General features: G+C 42.4%; 1 protein-coding gene across 1 annotated transcript in view; it reads left to right on the top strand.

The window, feature by feature from the left end:
* Positions 1-5,174, top strand: part of LOC106565710 (membrane metallo-endopeptidase-like 1) — a 30,748-nt gene extending 25,574 nt beyond the window's left edge. The window contains exons 19-24 of the mRNA XM_014133112.3: positions 952-1,071; positions 1,221-1,354; positions 1,504-1,569; positions 1,711-1,806; positions 3,734-3,810; positions 3,904-5,174. Coding sequence (XP_013988587.1) covers positions 952-1,071; positions 1,221-1,354; positions 1,504-1,569; positions 1,711-1,806; positions 3,734-3,810; positions 3,904-4,003 — 593 coding nt within the window. The 3' untranslated portion in view covers positions 4,004-5,174. The remainder of the gene's footprint in view (positions 1-951; positions 1,072-1,220; positions 1,355-1,503; positions 1,570-1,710; positions 1,807-3,733; positions 3,811-3,903) is intronic.
* The last annotated feature ends 17,811 nt before the right edge of the window (positions 5,175-22,985 follow it).

Below are 22,985 nucleotides of genomic sequence, written 5' to 3'. Positions count from 1 at the left end.
TCTCTGTAGGTATGAGCCTTCTCTGTAGGTATGAGCCCTCTCTGTAGGTATGAGCCCTCTCTGTATGTGTGAGCCCTCTCTGTATGTATGAGCCCTCTCTGTAGGTATGAGCCCTCTCTGTATGTGTGAGCCCTCTCTGTAGGTATGAGCCCTCTCTGTAGATATGAGCCCTCTCTGTAGGTATGAGCCCTCTCTGTATGTGTGAGCCCTCTCTGTATGTGTGAGCCCTCTCTGTATGTGTGAGCCCTCTCTGTATGTGTGAGCCCTCTCTGTAGGTATGAGCCCTCTCTGTAGGTATGAGCCCTCTCTGTAGGTATGAGCCCTCTCTGTATGTGTGAGCCCTCTCTGTAGGTATGAGCCCTCTCTGTAGGTATGAGCCCTCTCTGTATGTGTGAGCCCTCTCTGTATGTGTGAGCCCTCTCTGTAGGTATGAGCCCTCTCTGTAGGTATGAGCCCTCTCTGTAGGTATGAGCCCTCTCTGTATGTGTGAGCCCTCTCTGTAGGTATGAGCCCTCTCTGTATGTGTGAACCCTCTCTGTAGGTATGAGCCCTCTCTGTATGTGTGAGCCCTCTCTGTATGTGTGAGCCCTCTCTGTATGTGAGCCTGCTCGGCCGCGTGCCCCGGTGTTCTGTCTCACTGCCACTTTAACCTCATTGAGAATAATGACTGGCGGTAATGCTTTCCGCTGTTGATAGAATGGAACTAGTTTCAGGCTCCAGTGCACACAGGCTTTGTGGCTAAAAGAGATGGGGTTGGGGCGCAAGCCACATTGAATTCCACTCAGACAATGCCGCAAACACATGGACTGGTAATGTGCAGTGATGATTAGTCAGATATGAAGCTGAAATTCAGTTTAATTGGCTTGCTCCTAAGGTTGCAAGATGATAGACTCTGTTTGTTCATTTGGCCTGATCTGTTCTCTGTTGGTTTCTCTCTGTTCTTTATCCTAGTATTCCCTGCAGGTATCCTGCAGCCTCCTTTCTTCAGTAAGCAGCAGCTCCAGGCCCTGAACTTTGGAGGAATAGGGATGGTCATTGGACATGAGATCACTCATGGATTTGATGACAATGGTGAGGCAGTCCTCATACTTATAGTCACTGTCCATGTTTGTGTCCAATGTGTTGCACAATCATGATTAGTATAGAGTATTAATTCAATTTTGGTCAAATTTAAATGAGACTGCATCACAATTAATTCCATGTTTTATCTTTAAAAACAGGCCGTAATTTTGATAAGGATGGTAACATGCTTAACTGGTGGAGTAATTATTCTGCTGAGCACTTCAAGGACCAATCACAATGCATGGTGCAACAATATGGTAACTTCAACTGGAAACTCGCAGGTGGACAAAATGTGAGTTTCCCATTGTAGCAGAAGGATAGGAAAATCAAACATTTATTTGGGTGTACTGACTAATACTTCATTTTAGCTTCACTAGAAAAGATTATTGACGATGAATGGTTTTTGGGAGTGTGTTAATGACTGTCTCTGCGTGACCCCAGGTCAGTGGAATTAGCACTTTGGGGGAGAACATCGCTGACAACGGAGGAGTTCGGCAAGCCTATAAGGTGTGACACCCTCACAAAACTCATTCAACCCCCACAACACAATGAAAACACGATGAACCACTGTCTAACAAAAATGGATTTCTGATTAAGAAGTATCTAATTATATTTGACATTTGAATGTTTATGTGTGTTTGTGGTCAGGCCTACATGAAGTGGATGGAGAGAGAAGGTGAAGAGCATCGTTTACCTGGTCTGGACATGGACCACAAACAACTTTTCTTTCTTAACTTTGCCCAAGTGAGTAAACACCACTTTAAAGGGATACTTTGGGATTTTGGCAATGAGTCCCTTTATCTACTTTCCCTTGTGGATACCATTTTTATGTATCTGTGTTCGGTAAGAAGGAAGTTAGAGGTAGTTTCGCGAGCCAATGCTTACTAGCGTTAGCACAATGACTGAAGGTCTATGGGTATCTACTAGCATAAAAAAATGGTAACCACTAGTTCATCTGGCTCTGGGGAAGTAGATAAACGGCCTCATGGACAAAATCCCAAAGCATCCCTTTAATAAATTGAGTTGTCTGGAGTAGACCACTGTTTCTCAACCTTTATTGCATCAACTAAAACTTACACTACATGACCAAAAGTATGTGGACAACTGCTCGTCGAACATCTCATTCAAAACTCATGGGCATCAATATGGAGTTGATCCCCCATTTGCTGCTATAACAGCCTCCACTCTTCTGGGAAGGCTTTCCACTAGATGTTGGAACATTGCTGAGGGGACTTTCTTTCATTCAGCCACAATTAGGGAGGTCGGGCACTGATGTTAGGCCTGACTCGCAGTCAGCGATCCACAAAGTTGGATGCACAGAATCGTCTAGAATGTAATTGTATGCTGTAGCATTAAGATTTCCCTTCACTGGAACTAAGGGGCCTAGCCTGAACCATGAAAAACAGCCCCAGACCATTATTCCTCCGCCACCAAACTTTAGAGTTGGCAATATGCATTGGGGCAGGTAGCGTTCTCCTGGCATCTGCCAAACCCAGATTAGTCCGTTGGACTGCCAGATGGTGAAGCGTGATTCATCACTCCAGAGATCTCATTTCCACTGCTCCAGAGTCCAATAGTGGAGAGCTTTACACCACTCCAGCCAACGCCAACATTGGCATGGTGATTTTAGGCTTGTGTGCGGCTGCTCAGCCATGGAAACCCATTTCATGAAGCTCCCGACGAACAGTTCTTGTGTTGACGTTATTTCAAGAGGCAGTTTGGAACTAGTGAGTGTTGCAACCGAGGACAGAAGATTTTCAACGATCCTGTTCTGTGATCTTGTGTGGCCTACCACTTCGCGACTAAGCCGTTGTTGCTCCTAGATGTTTCCACTTCACAATAACAGCACTTACAGTTGACAGGGTCAGCTCTAGCAGGGCAGAGATTTGACAAACTGACTTGTTGGAAAGGTGGCATCCTATGACGGTGCCACATTGAAAGTCACTGAGCTCTTCAGTAAGGCCCTTCTACTGCCAAAGTTTTCCTATGGAGATTGCATGTCTGTGTGCTCGATTTTATACAACTGTCAGCAACGGGAGTGGCTGAAATAGCCAAATCCCCTAATTTGAAGGGGTGTCCACATACTTTTGTGTATATATAGTGTATATCACCACCCTTCCTCCACTGCTGTTCACGGACCATTGATAAACACTGGTCTAGAGACCACTGTCAACAAAAGCCCCAAAACTGTATATTTTCCTAAATACTTGGGTTTCAATAAATAAACAGTTGGACCAAGGGGTTTAAAACTACCACAGATCATTATATCAAGCTACCTACCTAGGGGTCCAGAATATTTTGCCAAAATAAAGACCACTGCGGTACTGTGCCAGGGAAAACAAGGCCAGAGCAAAGCCAGACTAGTGTTTGACAGTCTTCATCCAAAACCAGGTCAAAGCTAAAGTCAAGCATAATCCCTGCTGGGATTATTCAGATGGGCTGTCGAACAGCGCCTTGGAAAAAATACTTGGTACCCCTTAAGGTGTTCTCTCTGGCATATCATGTTCCTCATCATTTTATGGTTTACATTCAGTCCCAAAATATCTTCACTTGTAAAATACGAACAGGTGTAGTTGAGAAAATAAATGTGTTATGGGCACAGTAATACTGTATCTGCTTTGATTGTGTCAAAATTGAATGATTTAATTAGTGATACATCTTCTTCCTCCAGGTATGGTGTGGTGCCTATCGGCCTGAATATGCCAGCCAGTCCATCAAAACGGACTCCCACAGTCCCCTGGAATACAGGTAACGACCAACTGTAAAAATGGAGCGTTTGGCTATTCCAACCTATTTTCTGTCATTAATCTGTTAATACTCTTTATCTATCTTTTCTCACAGGGTGCTTGGCTCCCTACAGAATTTTGGTGCATTCTCAGAGGCATTCCAGTGCAAACCGGGTACTCCCATGAACCCTGAGATAAAATGTCGGGTGTGGTAGCCAGCTCCTGCCTTCTTCTACTCTTGTTCATTATTTCTTGACTGGGGCAACTGAACATTCTTAACTACCACAGAGGCATCCTGCCTTAGAGTATGTCTGATAGATTTACATGTCACAAGTTAACATAGATATCTACACAAGTGTTTTAACAGTGTGTAAATGCAGAATACAGTTTATATATGGACTGGATAACTGACCAAACTACACCCTAGTATCACCACTTGAAGCAGATTAAAACTACGATTAGACAGGAAAAACACTTGCAAGGGGTATGTGCTTATATGGCTACTCAGCTTGAAGATGTTGTCTGTGGGTGAACAGTTTTACTTGTGGTTTTGTTGTATACACTCTCAGGAAAAAAGATTCTGGGTAGAACCAAAAAATGTTTCTATACTTGCTTCATATATGGCACCCCTAAAGGTTCTATATAGAGCCTTTAGGGGTTGTTCTTCACTGAACCAAAATTGGTTCCATATAGAACCCTTGGGATCAATTTAGGGTTCTAAATGGAACCAATTTTAGTTCAGTGAATAAGAATAAGGGTGCCATATATGAAGCAAGCATAGAACCCTTATTGGTTCTATCCAGAACCTTTTTCTCTAAGAGTGTATATGTATACATCTGAATCTCCACTGTGGGGGGTCAGTTGATACATGAATAGTCGGGAAAATGTAGGACATTCCTAAGATTTTGTAGAATAGGTTTCAGCCGAGCTGGCTTTAAATGCTTTAACTGACTTTTTGAAGAATTTCCTAAGCAACTCTTTGTGCTTTTTGTCAAGTCATTCGGGTGGCAAATCCACAGCGCTTTGAAGCCCACATATTTAGTGGCTTAAATCTATGTGCACCGAGTATCTTTAGGCACCGTGTTGCCTTGTACGATCCTATCTGATATGAAACATTTGTTTTTCAAGACATTTTTCCACGAAGCGAGAGGCAAAGTGAATAATAACACACTGGTTGAATCAACGTTTTTTCCACGATGAAATTACGTGGAACCAACGTGGAACCAACGTGGAATAGACGTTGAATTGACGTCTGTGCCCAGTGGGAAGTTTCTCATTACAGTGTGACTACGAAATTAATAAAGGCTCTGTGAGAAAATGTAGAGCAGCGGTGAACTATTGCTGGCTTGGCTACGTCACTCTTTGAAATAAAGCAATTTACCTGAAGACAGACTGTTAAACATTTGCAGCTTTAATCTTATATGAACATTTAGAAAATCTAAAGTGGATGGCTTAAATTTTTTGCTAAAACATACACTACCGTTCAAAAGTTTGGGGTCACTTAGAAATGTCCTTGTTTTTGAAAGAAAATCACATTTACTGTCCATTAAAAAAACATCAAATTGATCAGAAATACAGTGTAGACATTGTTAATGTTGTAAATGACTATTGTAACTGGAAACAGCTGATTTAAAAACAAATAACTTTCTTCTGAAACGCATGAGTCTATTCTTGTTCTGAGAAATGAAGGCTATTCCATGCGAGAAATTGCGAAGAAACTGAAGATCTCGTACAACGCTGTGTACTACTCCCATCACAGAACATGCCAAACTGTCTCTAACTAGAATAGAAGGAGGAGTGGGAGGCCCCGGTGCACAACTGAGCAAAAGGACAAGTACATTAGAGTGTCTATTTTGAGAAACAGACGCCTACACATTCCTACACTAGCCTTCTTCTAGTCTAGTTTGAGAAACAGACGCCTCACAAGTCCTCAACTGGCAGCTTCATTAAATAGTACCCGAAAACACCAGTCTCAATGTCAACAGTGAAGAGGCGACTCCGGGATGCTGGCCTTCTAGGCAGGGTTCCTCTGTCCAGTGTCTGTGTTCTTTTGCCCATCTTAATCTTTTCTTTTTATTGGCCAGTCTGAGATATGGCTTTTTCTTTGGAACTCTCCTCTCTGACACTCTAATGTACTTGTCCTCTTGCTCAGTTGTGCACCGGGGCCTCCCAGTCCTTGGGGATTCGATCTAGCAACCTTTCGGTTAATGGCCCAACGCTCTAACCACTAGGCTACCTGCCGCCCCAATGCTGTGTAGTACACAGCGTTGTACGAGATCTTCAGTTTCTTGGCAATTTCTCACATGGAATAGCCTTCATTTCTCAGAACAAGAATAGACTGATACATTTTAGAGGAAAGTTATTTGTTTGTGGCCATTTTGAGCCTGTAATCCAACCCACAAATGCTGATACTCCAGATACTTAAACTAGTCTAAAGAAGGCTAGTTTTATTGCTTCTTTAAACAGAACAACAGTTTTCAGCTGTGCTAACATAATTGCAAAAGGGTTTTCTAATGATCAATTAGCCTTTTAAAATGATCAACTTGGATTAGCTAACACAACGTGCCATTGGAACACAGGAATGATGCTTGATAATGGGCCTCTGAACGCCTATGTAGATATTCCATAAAAAATCTGCCGTTTCCAGCTACAATAGTCATTTACAACATTAACAATGTCTACACTGTATTTATGATCAATTTTATGTTATTTTAATGGACAATTTTTTAAATTTTCTTTCAAAAACAAGGAAATTTCCAATTGACCCCAACTTTTGAACGGTAGTGTATATAAATGTGAAATCTACAAATATATAATTGCTTGGAAAGTAGTTTAAAAGACTTGCTAGGCTAGCACTGTTTTCTTTGAGAGTTATAGTGATGATGATCTGCCACGGAGTGATCAGTATCTTATTTATGATAGATACTCAATACACGGTCACAACTGTAAGTCGAAACTCTAAGTGATTTTAATTACTGTATGTCTTGTGTAACATTTCCGAGATAAACATTTGATCAACCAGTGTTCCTTATCTCAGAGCATTGGGCCTTATGAGGATATGGTCAGGAAGGAACATTTAGAGAGGAACATTTCAAAAAGGTGCACAGAGAAGTCTTTAAGTGTATACAATGCTTTTATGTTTTCTGCATAGAAAAAATAACTGAAAACTGTTCCCAACATCCCATAATACATTCATGGGTTTGGACTAGCTAGTGACTTAATGAGGAATGTGTAGTCATGCCTCAGCTGCATGGCATCCCACCTGTAAAACAAGACATTCTCTGTACAGAGGAAGGAAACCTCTACATACACATGGGGCCCTAAACAGCGGTGTTTTGGGAATCATGTCCCTTTCCTCCATTTCTCCTTCCTCCATTAAATATATATATATTATATTTTTTTATCTACAAAGAGACAAAACATCTGTTACTTTTGCATCTGGATCCCCCTTTCCATATTGGATGTGCAAGAAATGGAGGAATGAAATAGAATCATGTATTCTACTAAAATGGGATACTGTGTGTAGCAGTGCATTTTATGGCCTATTATCTTTCATGGTCTGTCTTGGCTGTCTAAAATGCCAACATTTCAGAGATTACTACGAGATGTTCCACAACGCTTTCCAGGACAGGCAGCACATGTTCACAATTTGTCCAAAAACTATTTTCATTTCATTTATTTTGATTGTGATTTCCACTTGATATTACAACCCCCCCCCCCCCCCCCACACACACACACACACACACACACACACACACACACCCACACACACACACACACACACACACACACACACACACACACACACACACACACACACACACACACACACACACACACACACACACGAGGTGGAATGTAGGTATGAATAAAGACACAGGAAACTCCACAAGTGTAGGTGAGGGGTGAAGTGGTACCTCTTGATCACTGCCATTGATCAGTGGCCTGGGGATGGAAAGGCTGTGTGCTGTAGCATGTATGAGGACTGTCGGGAGCACGTTAACTAACCACTGTAAGGGGTCTCATGATAACACAGACGGACAGATGGACACTCTGGGGAAATGGCTTCTCATTAGAGAGCTGTCAGTCAGGGCCAGGACTGTTTCTATGTTGATTAACAAGCAGCAGAAGTAAAGAGCAGAGCAGGAGAGCGGAACAGAGAACCGGACAAAATGATTAAACAGGCTGGCATGGTGGTGGAACAAAGAAAGGGTTTTAAAGCGCTGCTGAGGATAACAAACACACCGATATTGCTGAGAGCTCAACACAGTCAGGATGCCTTGGTCAATTGAACATGACTGTTATGTCTCATCAGAGACTGATTTATTGAATGTTCATGATATACTGTATCTGCCTTTGAAACTTTTTCTACATTCACTCTGCCTGTTTACTTGTTGTAATGGCTTACTGTAGACTGGTGTACAGTGCAGTGCAGGGGATTCCAATAGCTTTGGGACTAGGATGTTAGTGGTGTTGTAGTATAATGACAGTCAAAATGACTCCCCATAGATAACAAGGAATTAAAATAACCAACAGTGACCATACAAAGCTGTGTCTCAAACGGCACACTATACTCTGGGATGTACCTTTTGATTTTGTTGTTGGTCTTTCCTCTGGAAAACGTTTAAAAATAGTAACTTACATTTAAACAGCCTAAGGCTAAAGCCATAAGGCACAGTATAGTGGTGTCAATACCATCTGCACAATAAATATTTTGAGGATTGTACTTCATACACATTTTGTCTATAAAAACATAACACACACACACACATACAGTACCAGTCAAAGGTTTGGACACACCTACTCATTCAAGGGTTTTTCTTTATTTTTACTGTTTTCTACATAGAATATTAGTGAATAATAGTGAAGACATCACAACTATGAAATAAGACATGGAAACATGTAGTAACCAAAAATGTGTTAAACAAATCAAAATGTACTTTATATTTGAGATTCTTCAAAGTAGTCACCCTTTGCCTTGATGACAGTTTTGCACACTCTTGGCATTTTCTCAACGAGCTTCATGAGGAATGCTTTTCTAACAGTTTTGAACGAGTTTCCACATATGCTGAGCACTTGTTGGTTGCTTTTCCTTCACTTTGCGGTCCAACTCATCCCAAACCATCTCAATTGGTTTGAGGTCAGGTGATTGTGGAGGTCAGGTCATCTGATGCAGCACTCCATCACTCTCCTTGGTCAAATAGCCAAAACACTGCCTGGCGGTGTGTTTTGGGTAATTCTGCTGTTGAAAAATAAATGATAGTCCCACTAAGCGCAAACCAGATGGGATTGCGTGTCGCTGTGAATGCTGTGCTAGCCATGCTGGTTAAGTGTGCCTTGAATTCTAAATAAATCACAGACAGTGTAACCAGCAAAGCACCTCCACACCATCACACCTCCTCCTCCATGATTCACGGTGGGAACCACACATGCAGAGATAATCCATTCACCTACTTTGCGTCTCACAAAGAAACGACAGTTGGAACCAAAAATCTCAAATTTGGACTCATCAGACCAAAGGACAGATTTCCACCAGTCTAATGTCCATTGCTCATGTTTCTTGGCCCAAGCAAGTCTCTTATTATTATTGGTGTCCTTTAGTAGTGGTTTCTTTGCAGCAATTTGACCATGAAGGCCTGATTCACGCATTCTCCTCTGAACAGTTGATGTTGAGATGTGTCTGTTACTTGAACTCTGTGAAACATTTATTTGCACTGCAAGGCTGGTAACTCTAATGAACTTATCCTCTGCAGCAGAGGTAACTCTGGGTCTTCCTTTCCTGTGGCTGTCCTCATGAGAGAGAGTTTCATCATTGCGCTTGATGGTTTTTGCTACTGCACTTAAAGAAATGTTCAAAGTTCTTGAAATGTTCCACATTGACTGACCTTCATGTCTTAAAGTAATGATGGACTGTCGTTTCTCTTTGCTTAAGCTGTTCTTGCTATAATATGAACTTAGTCTTTTACCAAATAGGGCTATCTTCTGTATACCACCACTACCTTGTTACAACACAACTGATTGGCTGAAACGCATTAAGAAGGAAAGAAATTTCACAAATGAACTTTTCACAAGGCACACCTGTTAATTGAAATGCATTCCAGGTGACTACCTCATGAAGCTGGTTGAGAGGATGCTAAGAGTGTGCAAAGCTGTCATCAAGGTAAATGGTGGCTACTTTGAAGAACCTCAAAAACAAAATATATTTTGATTTGTTTAACACTTTTTTGGTTGATACATGATTCCATGTGTGTTATTTCATAGTTTTGATGTCTTCACTAGTATTTTCTAATTTAGTAAATAGTACAAATAAAGAAAAACACTTGAATGAGTAGGTGTGTCCAAATTTTGGACTGGTACTATATATATAGCATATAGTGGGGAAATGTCCATCTATTATCACAGGTTAAAGAAGCTGTACTATATAATATAGCTCCTTTAACCTGTGATAATAGATGGACATTTCCCCACTATAGTATTCCTTAGACCATGAGAATTAAATAAATAAATAATACAGATTGAACATCCAATACCAGATAGTCTTTCTTCTTGCGTAACTACCTTACGATATAACTCTAAACCAAAATGGAACACGCAGAAAATACATTTCTGAAGCAACAAAATGATACCTTGTCATTGCTGTGTGCTTCTCTGTTATTCACAGGTGAAAGCTCATACTGCTTTATAATTATCTAGACCAACAGCTATTTTTGTGACTCACAATCCCTTATTAGCGCTATCAATTGATTGTTTACCTGAGATGTTTCAAGTCTCCATTTTCAATGTTTAAGTGTGATTATTATAGAGCTATTGAGCTAAATACTTACTTCTCAAACTAGTGAGTAATTTTCAAACTTTTGATTATATTAAATGGTGGGTACTTTACAATGTTCTGAATTTGTGCTGTTTTGTGATAAATTGCATATTGCATAAGCATTGCATTAGTAATATGCAATTTATTATGTCACTGTATATCTTGATGTAAAAACAAATGCTATACTTATTGAAGATATTAAGTAAAATGTATTAAATTAACTTGTCTAAGCATCACATGTAGTGTTTGGAGTTTATTGTGGAATGCAGGTTGGATATTTTAACACTGTCTATTCACATTTTACATAGAGTAGATAAACTTGTGCCTAGATAAACCTAAGTCAATCTAATGGTCCTATTTGTTCCAGATTGGGTAAAAAAATTGATAAATGAGGAGTTGTTAGCTTGTTTATGTGAGTTTCAGCTCTCCATGTCAAAAATGATATGGTTATTGTAAGGTCTTCTATAACCAACAACTGGCAGCTCTGTACACATCTGATGACTGAATTAGATGCTTTATTTTACAAGGAGTGTTTACAGTGTTCACAGAGCTCTGCAAAACACTCAACAACATCAGGGTGCAGTCATTGATTCTAAATCTTTATTACAATCCCATAAGCCACTAAATTGCTAGTTGAATTTAAATGTGGCACAACTTATACATACAGTACCTAGTGAAAGTCTACACACCACTTCCACAGTCTTCACATTTTTGTCCTTCAGAGCTACACAACACATTTTCAAAGTGCAATAAATAAATAAAACATTTTCCAAATTAAGAATAAAATAAAAACCTAAATTATTTTGATTGTGTATGTCTTTACACCCCAGAGTTAATACTTGGTGGAAGCACTTTTTATTTTTATTTAACCTTTATTTAACTAGGCAAATCAGTTAAGAACAAATTCTTATTTACAATGACGGCCCTCCCCGGCCAAACCCTAACGACGCTGGGACAATTGTGCGCCGCCCTATGGGACTTCCAATCACGGCCGGTTGTGATATAGCTTGGAATCGAACCAGGGTCTGTAGTGACGCCTCTAGCCCTGAGAGGCAGTGCCTTAGCCCATTGTTGGCAGCCCTTACAGCTGTGAATCATTTTGAATAATATTCTACCAACTCTGACGGGAACATACTGTATGTCCATTGTTTGTTTTTTTCAATTGCTTAAGCTCAGTAAATTTGGTTGGGAATGATTGGCACACAGCAATATTCAACTCTTGTCTCTGCTTTTCAAGCAAATGTAAGTCAAGACTGAAGCTGGAAAACTCAAAACCTGAGGCTGGACAACTCAAAACCTGAGGCTGGACAACTCAAAACCTGATGGAAAGCCATTCTGGTGTGTCTTTGGCATAAAAGTGTGTGTAATTTTCTCACTGAAAAATGAAATATAATCAAATCAAATTTTATTGGTCACATACACATGGTTGGCAGATGTTAATGCAAGTGTAGCGAAATGCTTGTGCTTCTAGTTCCGACCATGCAGTAATATCTAACAAGTAATCAAACAATTTCACAACTACCTTTTACACACAAGTGTAAAGGAAAGAATAGGAATATGTGTCACGTCCTGATCAGTAAAGGAGTATTTTTGTTATTGTAGTTTGGTCAGGATGTGGCAGGGGGTGTTTGTTTAGAGTGTCTCTGGGTTTGTTGGTTTATGTGCTTATGTAAGAGGGGTGTTTGTTTAGAGTGTTCCGGGGTTTTTGTTCTATGTTAGTGTATTTCTATGTTCAGTCTAGTCTTTCTATTTCTATGTTTAGGGTTTGTTGATTGACCTTCAATTGGAGGCAGCTGTTCCTCATTGCCTCTGATTGAAGGTCCTATGTATAGGGGTGTTTGTGCTATGGGGGTTTGTGGGTAGTTGTTTCCTGTTTTGTGTCTGTGCACCTGACAGGACTGTTTAGTGGTGGTCGTTGTTTTGTATACGTGATTTGTTTGTTTTTCTTTCTTTTGATTTAATAAAGAAAATGAGTATACACGTTCCCGCTGCACCTTGGTCTAATCCTTACGATGCCCGTTACAATATGTTCATATAAATATATGGATGAGCGATGGCCGAACGGCATAGGGAAGATGCAGTAGATGGTATAGATTACAGTATATACATATGAGATGAGTAATGTGGGGTATGTAAACATTATATAAAGTGGCGTTATTTAAGGTGACTAGTGATACCTTTATTACATCAATTTTGTATTATTAAAGTGGCTAGAGATGAGTCAGTATGGTGGCAGCAGCCACTCAATGTTAATGATGGCTGTTTAACAGTCTGATGGCCTTGAGATAGAAGCTGTTTTTCAGTCTCTCAGTCCCAGCTTTGATGCACCTGAACTGACCTCGCCTTCTGGATGATAGCGGGGTGAACAGGCAGTGGCTCGGGTGGTTGTTGTTCTTGATGATCTTTTTGGCCTTCCTGTGACATCGGGTGGTGTAGGTGTCCTGGAGGGCAGGTAGTTTGCCCCCGGTGATGCGTTGTACAGACCTCACTACCCTCTGGAGAGCCTTGCGGTTGTGGGTGGAGCAGTTGCCGTACCAGGCGGTGATACAGCCCGACAGGATGCTCTCAATTGTGCATCTGTAAAAGTTTGTGTTTTTGGTGATAAGCCAAATTTCTTCAGCCTCCTAAGGTTGAAGAGGCACTGTTGCGCCTTCTTCACCACGCTGTCTTTGCGGGAGGACTATTTCAGTTTGTCCGTGATGTGTACGCCGAGGAACTTAAAACTTTCCACCTTCTCCACCACTGTCCCGTCGATGTGGATAGGGGGGTGCTCCCTCTGCTATTTCCTGAAGTCCACGATCATCTCCGTTGTTTTGTTGACGTTGAGTGTGAGGGAGGGAGGGCCCTCACCTCCTCCCTGTAGGCCATCTCGTCGTTGTTGGTAATCAAGCCTACCACTGTAGTGTCGTCTGCAAACTTGATGATTGAGTTGGAGGCGTGCATGGCCACGCAGTCATGAGTGAACAGGGAGTACAGGAGGGGGCTGAGAACGCACCCTTGTGGGGACCCAGTGTTGAGGATCAGCGGGGTGGAGATGTTGTTTCCTACCCTCACCACCTGGGGGCGGCCCGTCAGAAAGTCCAGGACCCAGTTGCACAGGGCGGGGTCGAGACCCAGGGTCTTGAGCTTAATGACGAGTTTGGAGGGTACTATGGTGTTAAATGCTGAGCTGTAGTTGATGAACAGCATTCTTACATAGGTATTCCTCTTGTCCAGATGGGTTAGGGCAGTGTGCAGTGTGATTGCGATTGCGTCATTTGTGGACCTATTGGGGCAGTAAGCAAATTGGAGTGGGTCTAGGCTGTCAGGTAGGGTGGAGGTGATATGATCCTTGACTAGTCTCTCAAAGCACTTCATGATGGCGGAAATGATTGCTACAGGGCGGTAGTCGTTTAGCTCAGTTACCTTAGCTTTCTTGGGAACAGGAACAATGGTGGCCCTCTTGAAGCATGTGGGAACAGCAGACTGGGATAGGGATTGATTGAATATGTCCGTAAACACACCAGCCAGCTGGTCTGCACATGCTCTGAGGACGCGGCTAGGGATGCTGTCTGGGCCGGCAGCCTTACGAGGGTTAACACGTTTAATTGTTTTTCTCACGTTGGCTGCTGTGAAGGAGAGCCCACAGGTTTTGGTAGTGGGCCGTATCGGTGGCACTGTATTGTCCTCAAAGCGAGCAAAGAAGTTGTTTAGTTTGTCTGGGAGCAAGACATCAGGGTCTGCGACGGGGCTGGTTTTCTGTTTGTAGTCCGTGATTGACTATAGACCCTGCCACATACCTCTCGCGTCTGAGCCATTGAATTGCGACTCTACTTTGTCTCTATACTGACACTTAGCTTGTTTGATTGCCTTGCGGAGGGAATAGCTACACTGTTTGTATTCGGTCATGTTTCCGGTCGCCTTGCCCTGATTAAAAGCAGTGGTTCGCGCTTTCAGTTTTGCACGAATGCTGCCATCAATCCACAGTTTCTGGTTGGGGTAGGTTTTAATAGTCGACCGTGGGTACAACATCCCCAATGCATATGCTAATAAACTCGCTCACCGGATCAGCGTATACATCAATGTTGTTGTTCGACGCTATCCGGAACACATCCCAGTCCCCATGATCGAAGCAATCTTGAAGCGTGGAATCAGATTGGTCGGACCAGCGTTGAACAGATCTGAAAATGGGCTTTTCCTGTTTTAGTTTCTGTCTATAGGCTGGGAGCAACAAAATGGAGTCGTGGTCAGATTTGCCGAAAGGAGGGCGAGGGAGGGCTTTGTATGCGTCGTGGAAGTTAGAGTAACAATGATCCAGAATTTTGCCAGGTATTGTCGCGCATTCGATAAGCTGATAAGATTTAGGGAGCCTTGTTTTTAGATTAGCCTTGTTAAAATCCCCATCTACAATAAATGCAGCCTCAGGATATGTTGTTTCCAGTTTACATAGAGTCCAATGAAGTTCTATCCCAGGGTTAGGTTTTCAGAAGAATGAGGCCTTATAGGCCTTTTCACCTTTTCACCTGGGCTTTGCTCCTTTCATATTCTGACAAACTCCCCAGTTCCCGTGGATGACACTTAACATGATGCTGCCACCATAATACTTGAAAATACAGAGGGTTTCATTCTGTGTTGTGTGCTATTCGATTTGACAAAAAAATGTATTTTTTAATATAGGCCAAATGGTTAATGCAATGTTTACAAAAACAATGGATACATGTTTCCCTAAGAATTGTGCAAGGTTAGTAGACTCTTATTCAAAATGATTCACAGCTGCCAAAGGTGCTTCCACCGAGTATTAACTCTGGGGTGTGAAGACATACACAATCAAGACATCCTCATTTTGTATTTCTTAGTCATTTGGAAAATTTCTTATTTTTATTTCACTTTAAAAACGTGGCGTAGGTCGTGTAGATCGATAGGGGGGAAAAAATCATATTTAATCCCTTTTTAGATCAAATTTGAAGGCAGCAAAATGTGAAGAATGTGCAAGAAGAGTATAGACTTTCACTAGCGACTGTACATACCCTATATATACAAAAGTAGTGAACAAGAATATAAACGCAACATGCAACAATTTCAAAGATTTTACTGAGTTACTGTTCATATACGGAAATCAGTCAATTGAAATAAATTAATTCAGCCCTGATTAATGGATTTCACATGACTAGGCAGGGGTGCAGCCCACCCACTTGGCAGCTAGGCCCACCCACTGGGGAGCCAGGCCCAGCCAATCAGAATTAGTTTTCCCCCACAAACAGGCTTTTTTCAGCAAATACTGGGACAGGTACTGTAAGTAAACTGAGTAACAGTATGATTAAGCACACAGCTCCTGTCACGTCCTGACCAGTAAAGGGGTTATTTGTTCTTATAGTTTGGTCAGGACGTGGCAGGGGGTATTTGTTTTATGTGGTTCAGGGTGTGTTTGTGTATGTGTTCATGTAGAGGGGGTATTTGATTTATATGGTTCGAGGTCGTTATGTATGTAGAGGGGTATTTGATTTATTAGTCCAGAGTTTTGGTTATCGTTCTATGTTCTGTCTAGGTGTTTGTATTTCTATGTTTTGGTAATGGGGATTGGGGCCTTCAATTGGAGGCAGCTGTCTATCGTTGCCTCTGATTGAAGGTCCTATATTTAGGAGGGTGTTTGTCATGGGATTTTGTGGGAGATTGTTGCTGTGTATAGCTTTGTGCCTTACCGGCATGTTCTTTGTCGTCGTGTTTTGGTTTTCCTTCTTTGTCCTTAAATAAAAGAAGATGAGTATACATTTTCCCGCTGCGTTTTGGTCTAAACCCTACGACACCCGTGACAGCTCCAAGATTACAGTAGTAGGCTTTTCCGCCACATGTTCTTCTCTGATATTCTGCCTGCTACAGTAGCTATTGTTGTAGGACATTTATAGCTCTCTCACATTCATCAGCAGGTGAAAGCCAGCGCTCTAGAACATCCCTTTAGTTCTAAATACAGTCGAGAGGAAACGTTAAAATCAGTTTGGAGATGTCATTCCAGACCAAACAGTAGGCAGTCAGTGTGTCTGTAGGCTCAAATCCAGGGGAAGACATCCTGTTTTTCCCATAGCTAGTACGTAGTGCTGCTATATATATATATATATATATATATATATATATATATATATAGTATGTATGTATATGTGTGTGTGTGTTTCCACTGTAGGTGGACTTTAGTATATCTACTCTTTTTTGTTTTACAAAGACACTATTTTCATTTCCTCTTTCTTTGTGCCTTCTGAGTTGTACGTGTTCTATTCTGCATTTCTGAGGACGTACCGGTCCCTGAAGTAAACTTGGAGTCAAGCAATGATACACTATATATATATATATATATATATATATATATATATATATATATATATACACTACATACAAAAGTATGTGGACACCCCTTCAAATGAGTGGATTTGGCTATTTCAGCCACACCTGTTGCTGACGTGTGTATAAAATCGAGCACACAGCCATGCAATCTCCATAGACAGTCAGTTAAATGGCCTTACTGAAGAGCTCAGTGGCTTTCAATGTGGCACCGTCATAGGATGCCACCTTTCCAACAAGTCAGTTCGTCAAATCTCTGCCCTGCTAGAGCTGCCCCGGTCAACTGTAAGTGCTGTTATTGTGAAGTGGAAACATCTAGGAACAACAATGGCTCAGCCACAAAGAGGTAGGCCATACAAGCTCACAGAACGGGACTGCTGAGCGCTGAAGCGTGTAAAAATCATCTGTCCTCAGTTGTAACACTCACTACCGAGTTCCAAACTGCCTCTGGAAGCAACGTCAGCACAAGAACTGTTCGTCGGGAGCTTCATGAAATGGGTTTAAATGGCCGAGTAGCCGCACACAAGCCTAAGATCACCATGCGCAATGCCAAGAGTAGGCTGGAGTGGTGTAAAACTCGCCGCGTTGAACTCTGGAACAGTGGAAAGGAGGTCTCTGGAGTGATGACTCATGCTTCAGCATCTGGCTGTCCGACGACGGACAAATCTGGGTTTGCGGATGCCAAGAGAACGCTACCTGCCCTAATGCATTGTGCCAACTGTAAAGTTTGGTGGAGGAGGAATAATAGTCTGGGGCTGTTTTTCATGGTTCAAGCTAGGCCCCTTAGTTCCAGTGAAGGGAAATCTTAACACTACAGCATACAATGACATTCTAGATGATTCTGTGCTTCCAACTTTGTGGCAACAGTTTATGGAAGGCCAGTGCTTAATGTGAGCTGAATCCTGCCAGAACAGGATTCGGCACCTCTCAGTTTTTGACAGTTTTGTTTCTGAACCCATTTGCCAGGATCCGGTACCTCTCATAGCATGAAAAATATTTTTTCACTGTTTGTAATGTAAAAAATGTAATTAAAGCAATTGAAGTTGATTCCTCTGTAATCCCCCTGGCTGCCCCCTAAAAACGTAATGTGGAAACGTGCCTGGTAATTGATTCGTGTTGAGCTGCCCCGTGTTGATGATTTGCACAACATTGTAGCCTATATAGACCAAAGTGTGGCCATTGCTGTAGTGAGAGACAGAAGCACGCCTGTATCTCGCACAGAACTAGAATGAGATTCACTTTCTATGATCTCTCTCCCACTCTCTACTGATAGGCATGAGCCTGCAACTCTCATCTCTCCAGCGTTGCACTTCACCGTTTATTTCCTTATAGAATCATAGCAGAACGAAGGGGTTCTGGAGGTGCTGCAGCAGCCAATATACATTGAAATACATTTGCCAAAGTTATAGAATTACTGCTGTCAGTTCAGAAAGAAATGAAATAATTCCGTATACTACACCATGAGTAGGACTACAATTTAGCCTCAGATGATGAATAGTTTATATTTTTAATTACCTAGCTGTAGATTCCGTGTAACACAAATCACTATATGCCTACAGCCTGGAACGCACAGCAAGCATCGGCCATCACCAGTGATTGAGCTGAGCATCAATGTAAAGCTTTTTTAGGGCTATAATTTCCTCCTCATATTGTATAATATGTGTGTCTCCCCATCTAAATGTAGAAATGCATGAAATACATTTTCCCCAAACCCTAGGCAACAAAAAATATTCTCCATTTGTGCAACTTCTGCAAGTGCCTCTACAATACTGCTCTATGCCAGTAAGCAAAAGTGATGATAATGCAAGCAATGCATTACTATAAAATATATTTTTTGAATGCGTTCTGGTGCCTCAGAGCAACCGGGTCACCCAGCCTCTCGGGCTCAATTTTTGTTCCAGACATTTCAATTTACAAATGAAGCACTGGAGAAGGACCTTTCCTGTTTCAGCATTACAATGCCCCTGTGCACAAAGCGAGGTCCATACAGAAATGGTGGCCTGCACAAAGCCCTGACCTCAACCCCATCGAATACCTTTGGGATGAATTGGAACGCCGATTGCGAGCCAGGCTTAATCACCCAACATCAGTGCCTGACCTCACTAATGCTCTTCAAATCAAATCAAACTTTATTTGTCACATGCGCCAAATACAAGTATAGACTTTACCGTGAAATGCTTACTTACAAGCCCTTAACCAACAGTGCAGTTCAAGAAGATTTAAGAAAATATTTACCAAGTCGACTAAAATATAAAGTAATAATAAAAAGTAACACAATAAGAACAACAATAATGAGGCTCTATACAGGTGGCGTGAATGGGGGTGAAGTGACGATGCATAGATAAATAACAGCGAGTAGCAGCAGTGTACAAAAGGGAGGGGGGGGGGGGTCAATGTAAATTGTCCAGTGGTGATTTTCTTTATTGTTCAACAGCCTTATGGCTTGGGGGTAGAAGCTGTCGAGGAGCCTTTTGGTCCTAGACTTGACGCTCCGGTACTGCTTGCCATATGGTAGCAGAGAAAACAGTCTAACTTGGGTGACTGGAGTCTCTGACAATTTTATGGGCTTTCCTCGATGGCAGGGAGCTTGGCCCCAGTGATGTACTGGGCCGTTCGCACTACCCTCTGTAGCTCCTTACAGTCAGATGCCGAGCAGTTGTCATACCAGGCGGTGATGCAACCGGTCAGGATGCTCTCGATGGTGCAGCTGTAGAACCTTTTGAGGATCTGGGAAGCCGTGCCAAATCTTTTCAGTCTCCTGAAGGGGAAAAGGTTTTGTCGTGCCCTCTTCACGACTGTCTTGGTATGTTTGGACCATGATAGTTCATTGGTGATGTGGACACCAAGGAACTTGAAACTCTCGACCCGCTTCACTACAGCCCCATCGATGTTAATGGGGGCCTGTTCGGCCCGCCTTTTCCTGTAGTCCACGATCAGCTCCTTTGTCTTGCTCACGTTGAGGGAGAGGTTGTTGTCCTGGCACCACACTGCCAGTTCTCTGACCTCCTCCCTATAGGCCATCTCGTCGTTGATTAGGCCTACCACTTTTGTGTCGTCAGCAAACTTAATGATGGTGTTGGAGTCGTGTTTGGCCACACAGTCGTGGGTGAACAGGGAATACAGGAGTATACTAAGTACACGCCGCTGAGGGGCCCCAGTGTTAAGGATCAGCGTGGCAGACGTGTTGTTGCCTACTCTTACCAACTGGGGACAGTCCGTCTGGAAGTCCAGGATCCAGTTGCAGAGGGAGGTGTTTGGTCCCAGAGTTCTTAGCTTAGTGATGAGCTACGTGGGCACTATGGTGTTGAATGCTGAGCTGTACTCAATGAACAACATTCTCACATACAGTTGAAGTCGGAAGTTTACATACACTTAGGTTGGAGTCATAAAAACCTGTTCAACCACTCCCCAAATTTCTTGTTCACAAACTATAGTTTTGGCAAGTCGGTTAGGACATCTACTTTGTGCATGACACAAGTAATTTTTCCAACAATTGTTTACAGACAGATTATTTCACTTATAATTCACTGTATCACAATTCCAGTGGGTCAGAAGTTTACATACACTAAGTTGACTGTGCCTTTAAACAGCTTGGAAAACTCCAGAAAATGTCATGGCTTTAGAAGCTTCTGATAGGCTAATTGACATCATTTGAGTCAATTGGAGGTGTACCTGTGGATGTATTTCGAGGCCTACCTTCAAACTCAGTGCCTCAGTGCTTGACATCATGAGAAAATCAAAAGAAATCAGCCAAGACCTCAGAAAAAAACATTATAGACCTCCACCATTCTGGTTCATCCTTGGGAGCAATTTCCAAATGCCTGAAGGTCCCACGTTCATCTGTACAAACAATAGCACGCAAGTATAAACACCATGGGACCACGCAGCCGTCATACCGCTCAGGAAGGAGACACGTTCTGTCTCCTGGAGATGAATGTACTTCGGTGCGAAAAGTGCAAATCAATCCCAGAACAACAGCAAAGGACCATGTGAAGATGCTGGAGGAAACAGGTACAAAAGTATCTATACCCATAGTAAAACGAATCCTATATCGCCATAACCTGAAAGGCCGCTCAGCAAGGAAGATGCCACTGCTCAAAAATTGCCATAAAAAAGACAGACTACGGTTTGCAACTGCACATGGCAACAAATATTGTACTTTTCGGAGAAATGTCCTCTGGTCTGATGAAACAAAAATAGAACTGTTTGGCCGTAATGACCATCGATATGTTTGGACGAAAAAGGGGGAGGCTTGCAAGCCGAAGAAAACCATCCCAACCGTGAAGCACGGGGGTGGCAGCATCATGTTGTGGGGGCAGCATCATGAGGGAGGAAAATTATGTGGATATATTGAAGCAACATCTCAAGACATCAGTCAGGAAGTTGAAGCTTGGTTGCAAATGGGTCTTCCAAATGGACAATGACCCCAAGCATACTTTCAAAGTTGTGGCAAAATGGCTTAAGGACAACAAAGTCAAGGTATTGGAGTGGCTATCACAAAGGGGCGGTATGCGTCTGTTGGGGCGGTATGCGAATTGGAGTGGGTCTAGGGTGTCCGGGAGGATGCTGTTGATGTGAGCCATGACCAGCCTTTCAAAGCATTTCATGGCTAGCGACGTGAGTTCCACGGGGCGGTAATCATTTAGGCAGGTTACCTTCACTTCCTTGGGCACAGGGACTATGGTGGTCTGCTTGAAACATCTAGGTATTACAGACTCAGTCAGGGAGAGGTTGAAAATGTCAGTGAAAACAGTTGGTCAGCGCATGCTTTGAGTAAACATCCTGGTAATCCATCTGGCCCAGCGGCTTTGTGAATGTTGATCTCTTTAATGGTTTTGCTCACATCGGCTATCGAGAGTGTTATCATACAGTCATCCAGAACAGCTGGTGCTCTCGTGCATGCTTCAGTGTTGCTTGCCTCAAAGCGAGCATAAAATTAATTTAGCTCGTCTGGTAGGCTCATGTCACCTGGCAGCTTGCGTCTGGGTTTCCCTTTGTAGTCCGTAATAGTTTTCAAGCCCTGCCACATCCGACGAGCGTCAGAGCCGGTGTAGTAGGATTCAATCTTAGTCCTGTATTGACACTTTGCTTGTTTTATGGTTCGTCTGAGGGCATAGCGGGATTTCTTATAAGCGTCCGGATTAGTCTCCCGCTCCTTGAAAGCGGCAGCTCTAGCCTTTAGCTTGATGCAGATGTTGCTTGTAATCCACGGCTTCTGGTTGGAATATGTACGTACAGTCACTGTGGGGACGACGTCGTCGATGCACTTATTGATGAAGCCGATGACTGAGGTGTTGTACTCCTCAATGCCATTGGATGAATCCCGGAACAAAACAGTCCTGTAGTGTAGCATCCGCGTCATCTGACCACTTCCGTATTGAGCGAGTCACTGGTACTTCCTGCTTTAGTTTTTACTTGTAAGCAGGAATCAGGAGGATATAATTATGGTCAGATTTGCCAAATGGAGGGTGGGGGAGAGCTTTGTACGCATCTCTGTGTGTGGAGTAAAGGTGGTCTAGGATTTTTTTTCTCTGGTTGCACATGTGACATGCTGGTAAAAATTTGGTAAAACTGATTTAAGTTTGACTGCATTAAAGTCCCGGCCACTAGGAGTGCTGCTTCTGGGTGAGCATTTTCTTCTTTGCTTATGACCTTATAGAGTTGGTTGAGAGCGGTCTTAGTGCCAGCTTCGTTCTGTAATGGTAAAGGTAAATAGACGGCTACGAATAATATAGATGAGAACTCTCTTGGTAGATAGTGCGGTCTACAGCTTATCATAAGGTACTCTACCTCAGGCAAGCAATACCTCGAGACTTCTTTAATATTAGACATTGCGCACCAGCTGTTATTGACAAATAGACACACACCCCCACTCCTCGTCTTGCAGAGAAAATCCCACTAGCTCTATGTTGTCCATTTCGTCTTTCAGCCACGTCTCGGTGAAACATAAGATGTTACAGTTTTGGTGTCCCATTGGTAGGATATTCTTTTTTTTTTTTACTTTTACCCCCCTTTTTCATGGTATCCAACTGTTAGTAGTTACTGTCTTGTCTCATCGCTGCAACTCCAACTCCCGT

Source organism: Salmo salar, chromosome 12 (assembly GCF_965601325.2).
Source record: "Salmo salar chromosome 12, fSalSal1, whole genome shotgun sequence".
NCBI classification, from domain to species: domain Eukaryota; kingdom Metazoa; phylum Chordata; class Actinopteri; order Salmoniformes; family Salmonidae; genus Salmo; species Salmo salar.
The sequence above is the reverse complement of the archived record's forward strand: the minus strand, read 5'-3'. Positions and strand labels throughout refer to the sequence as shown.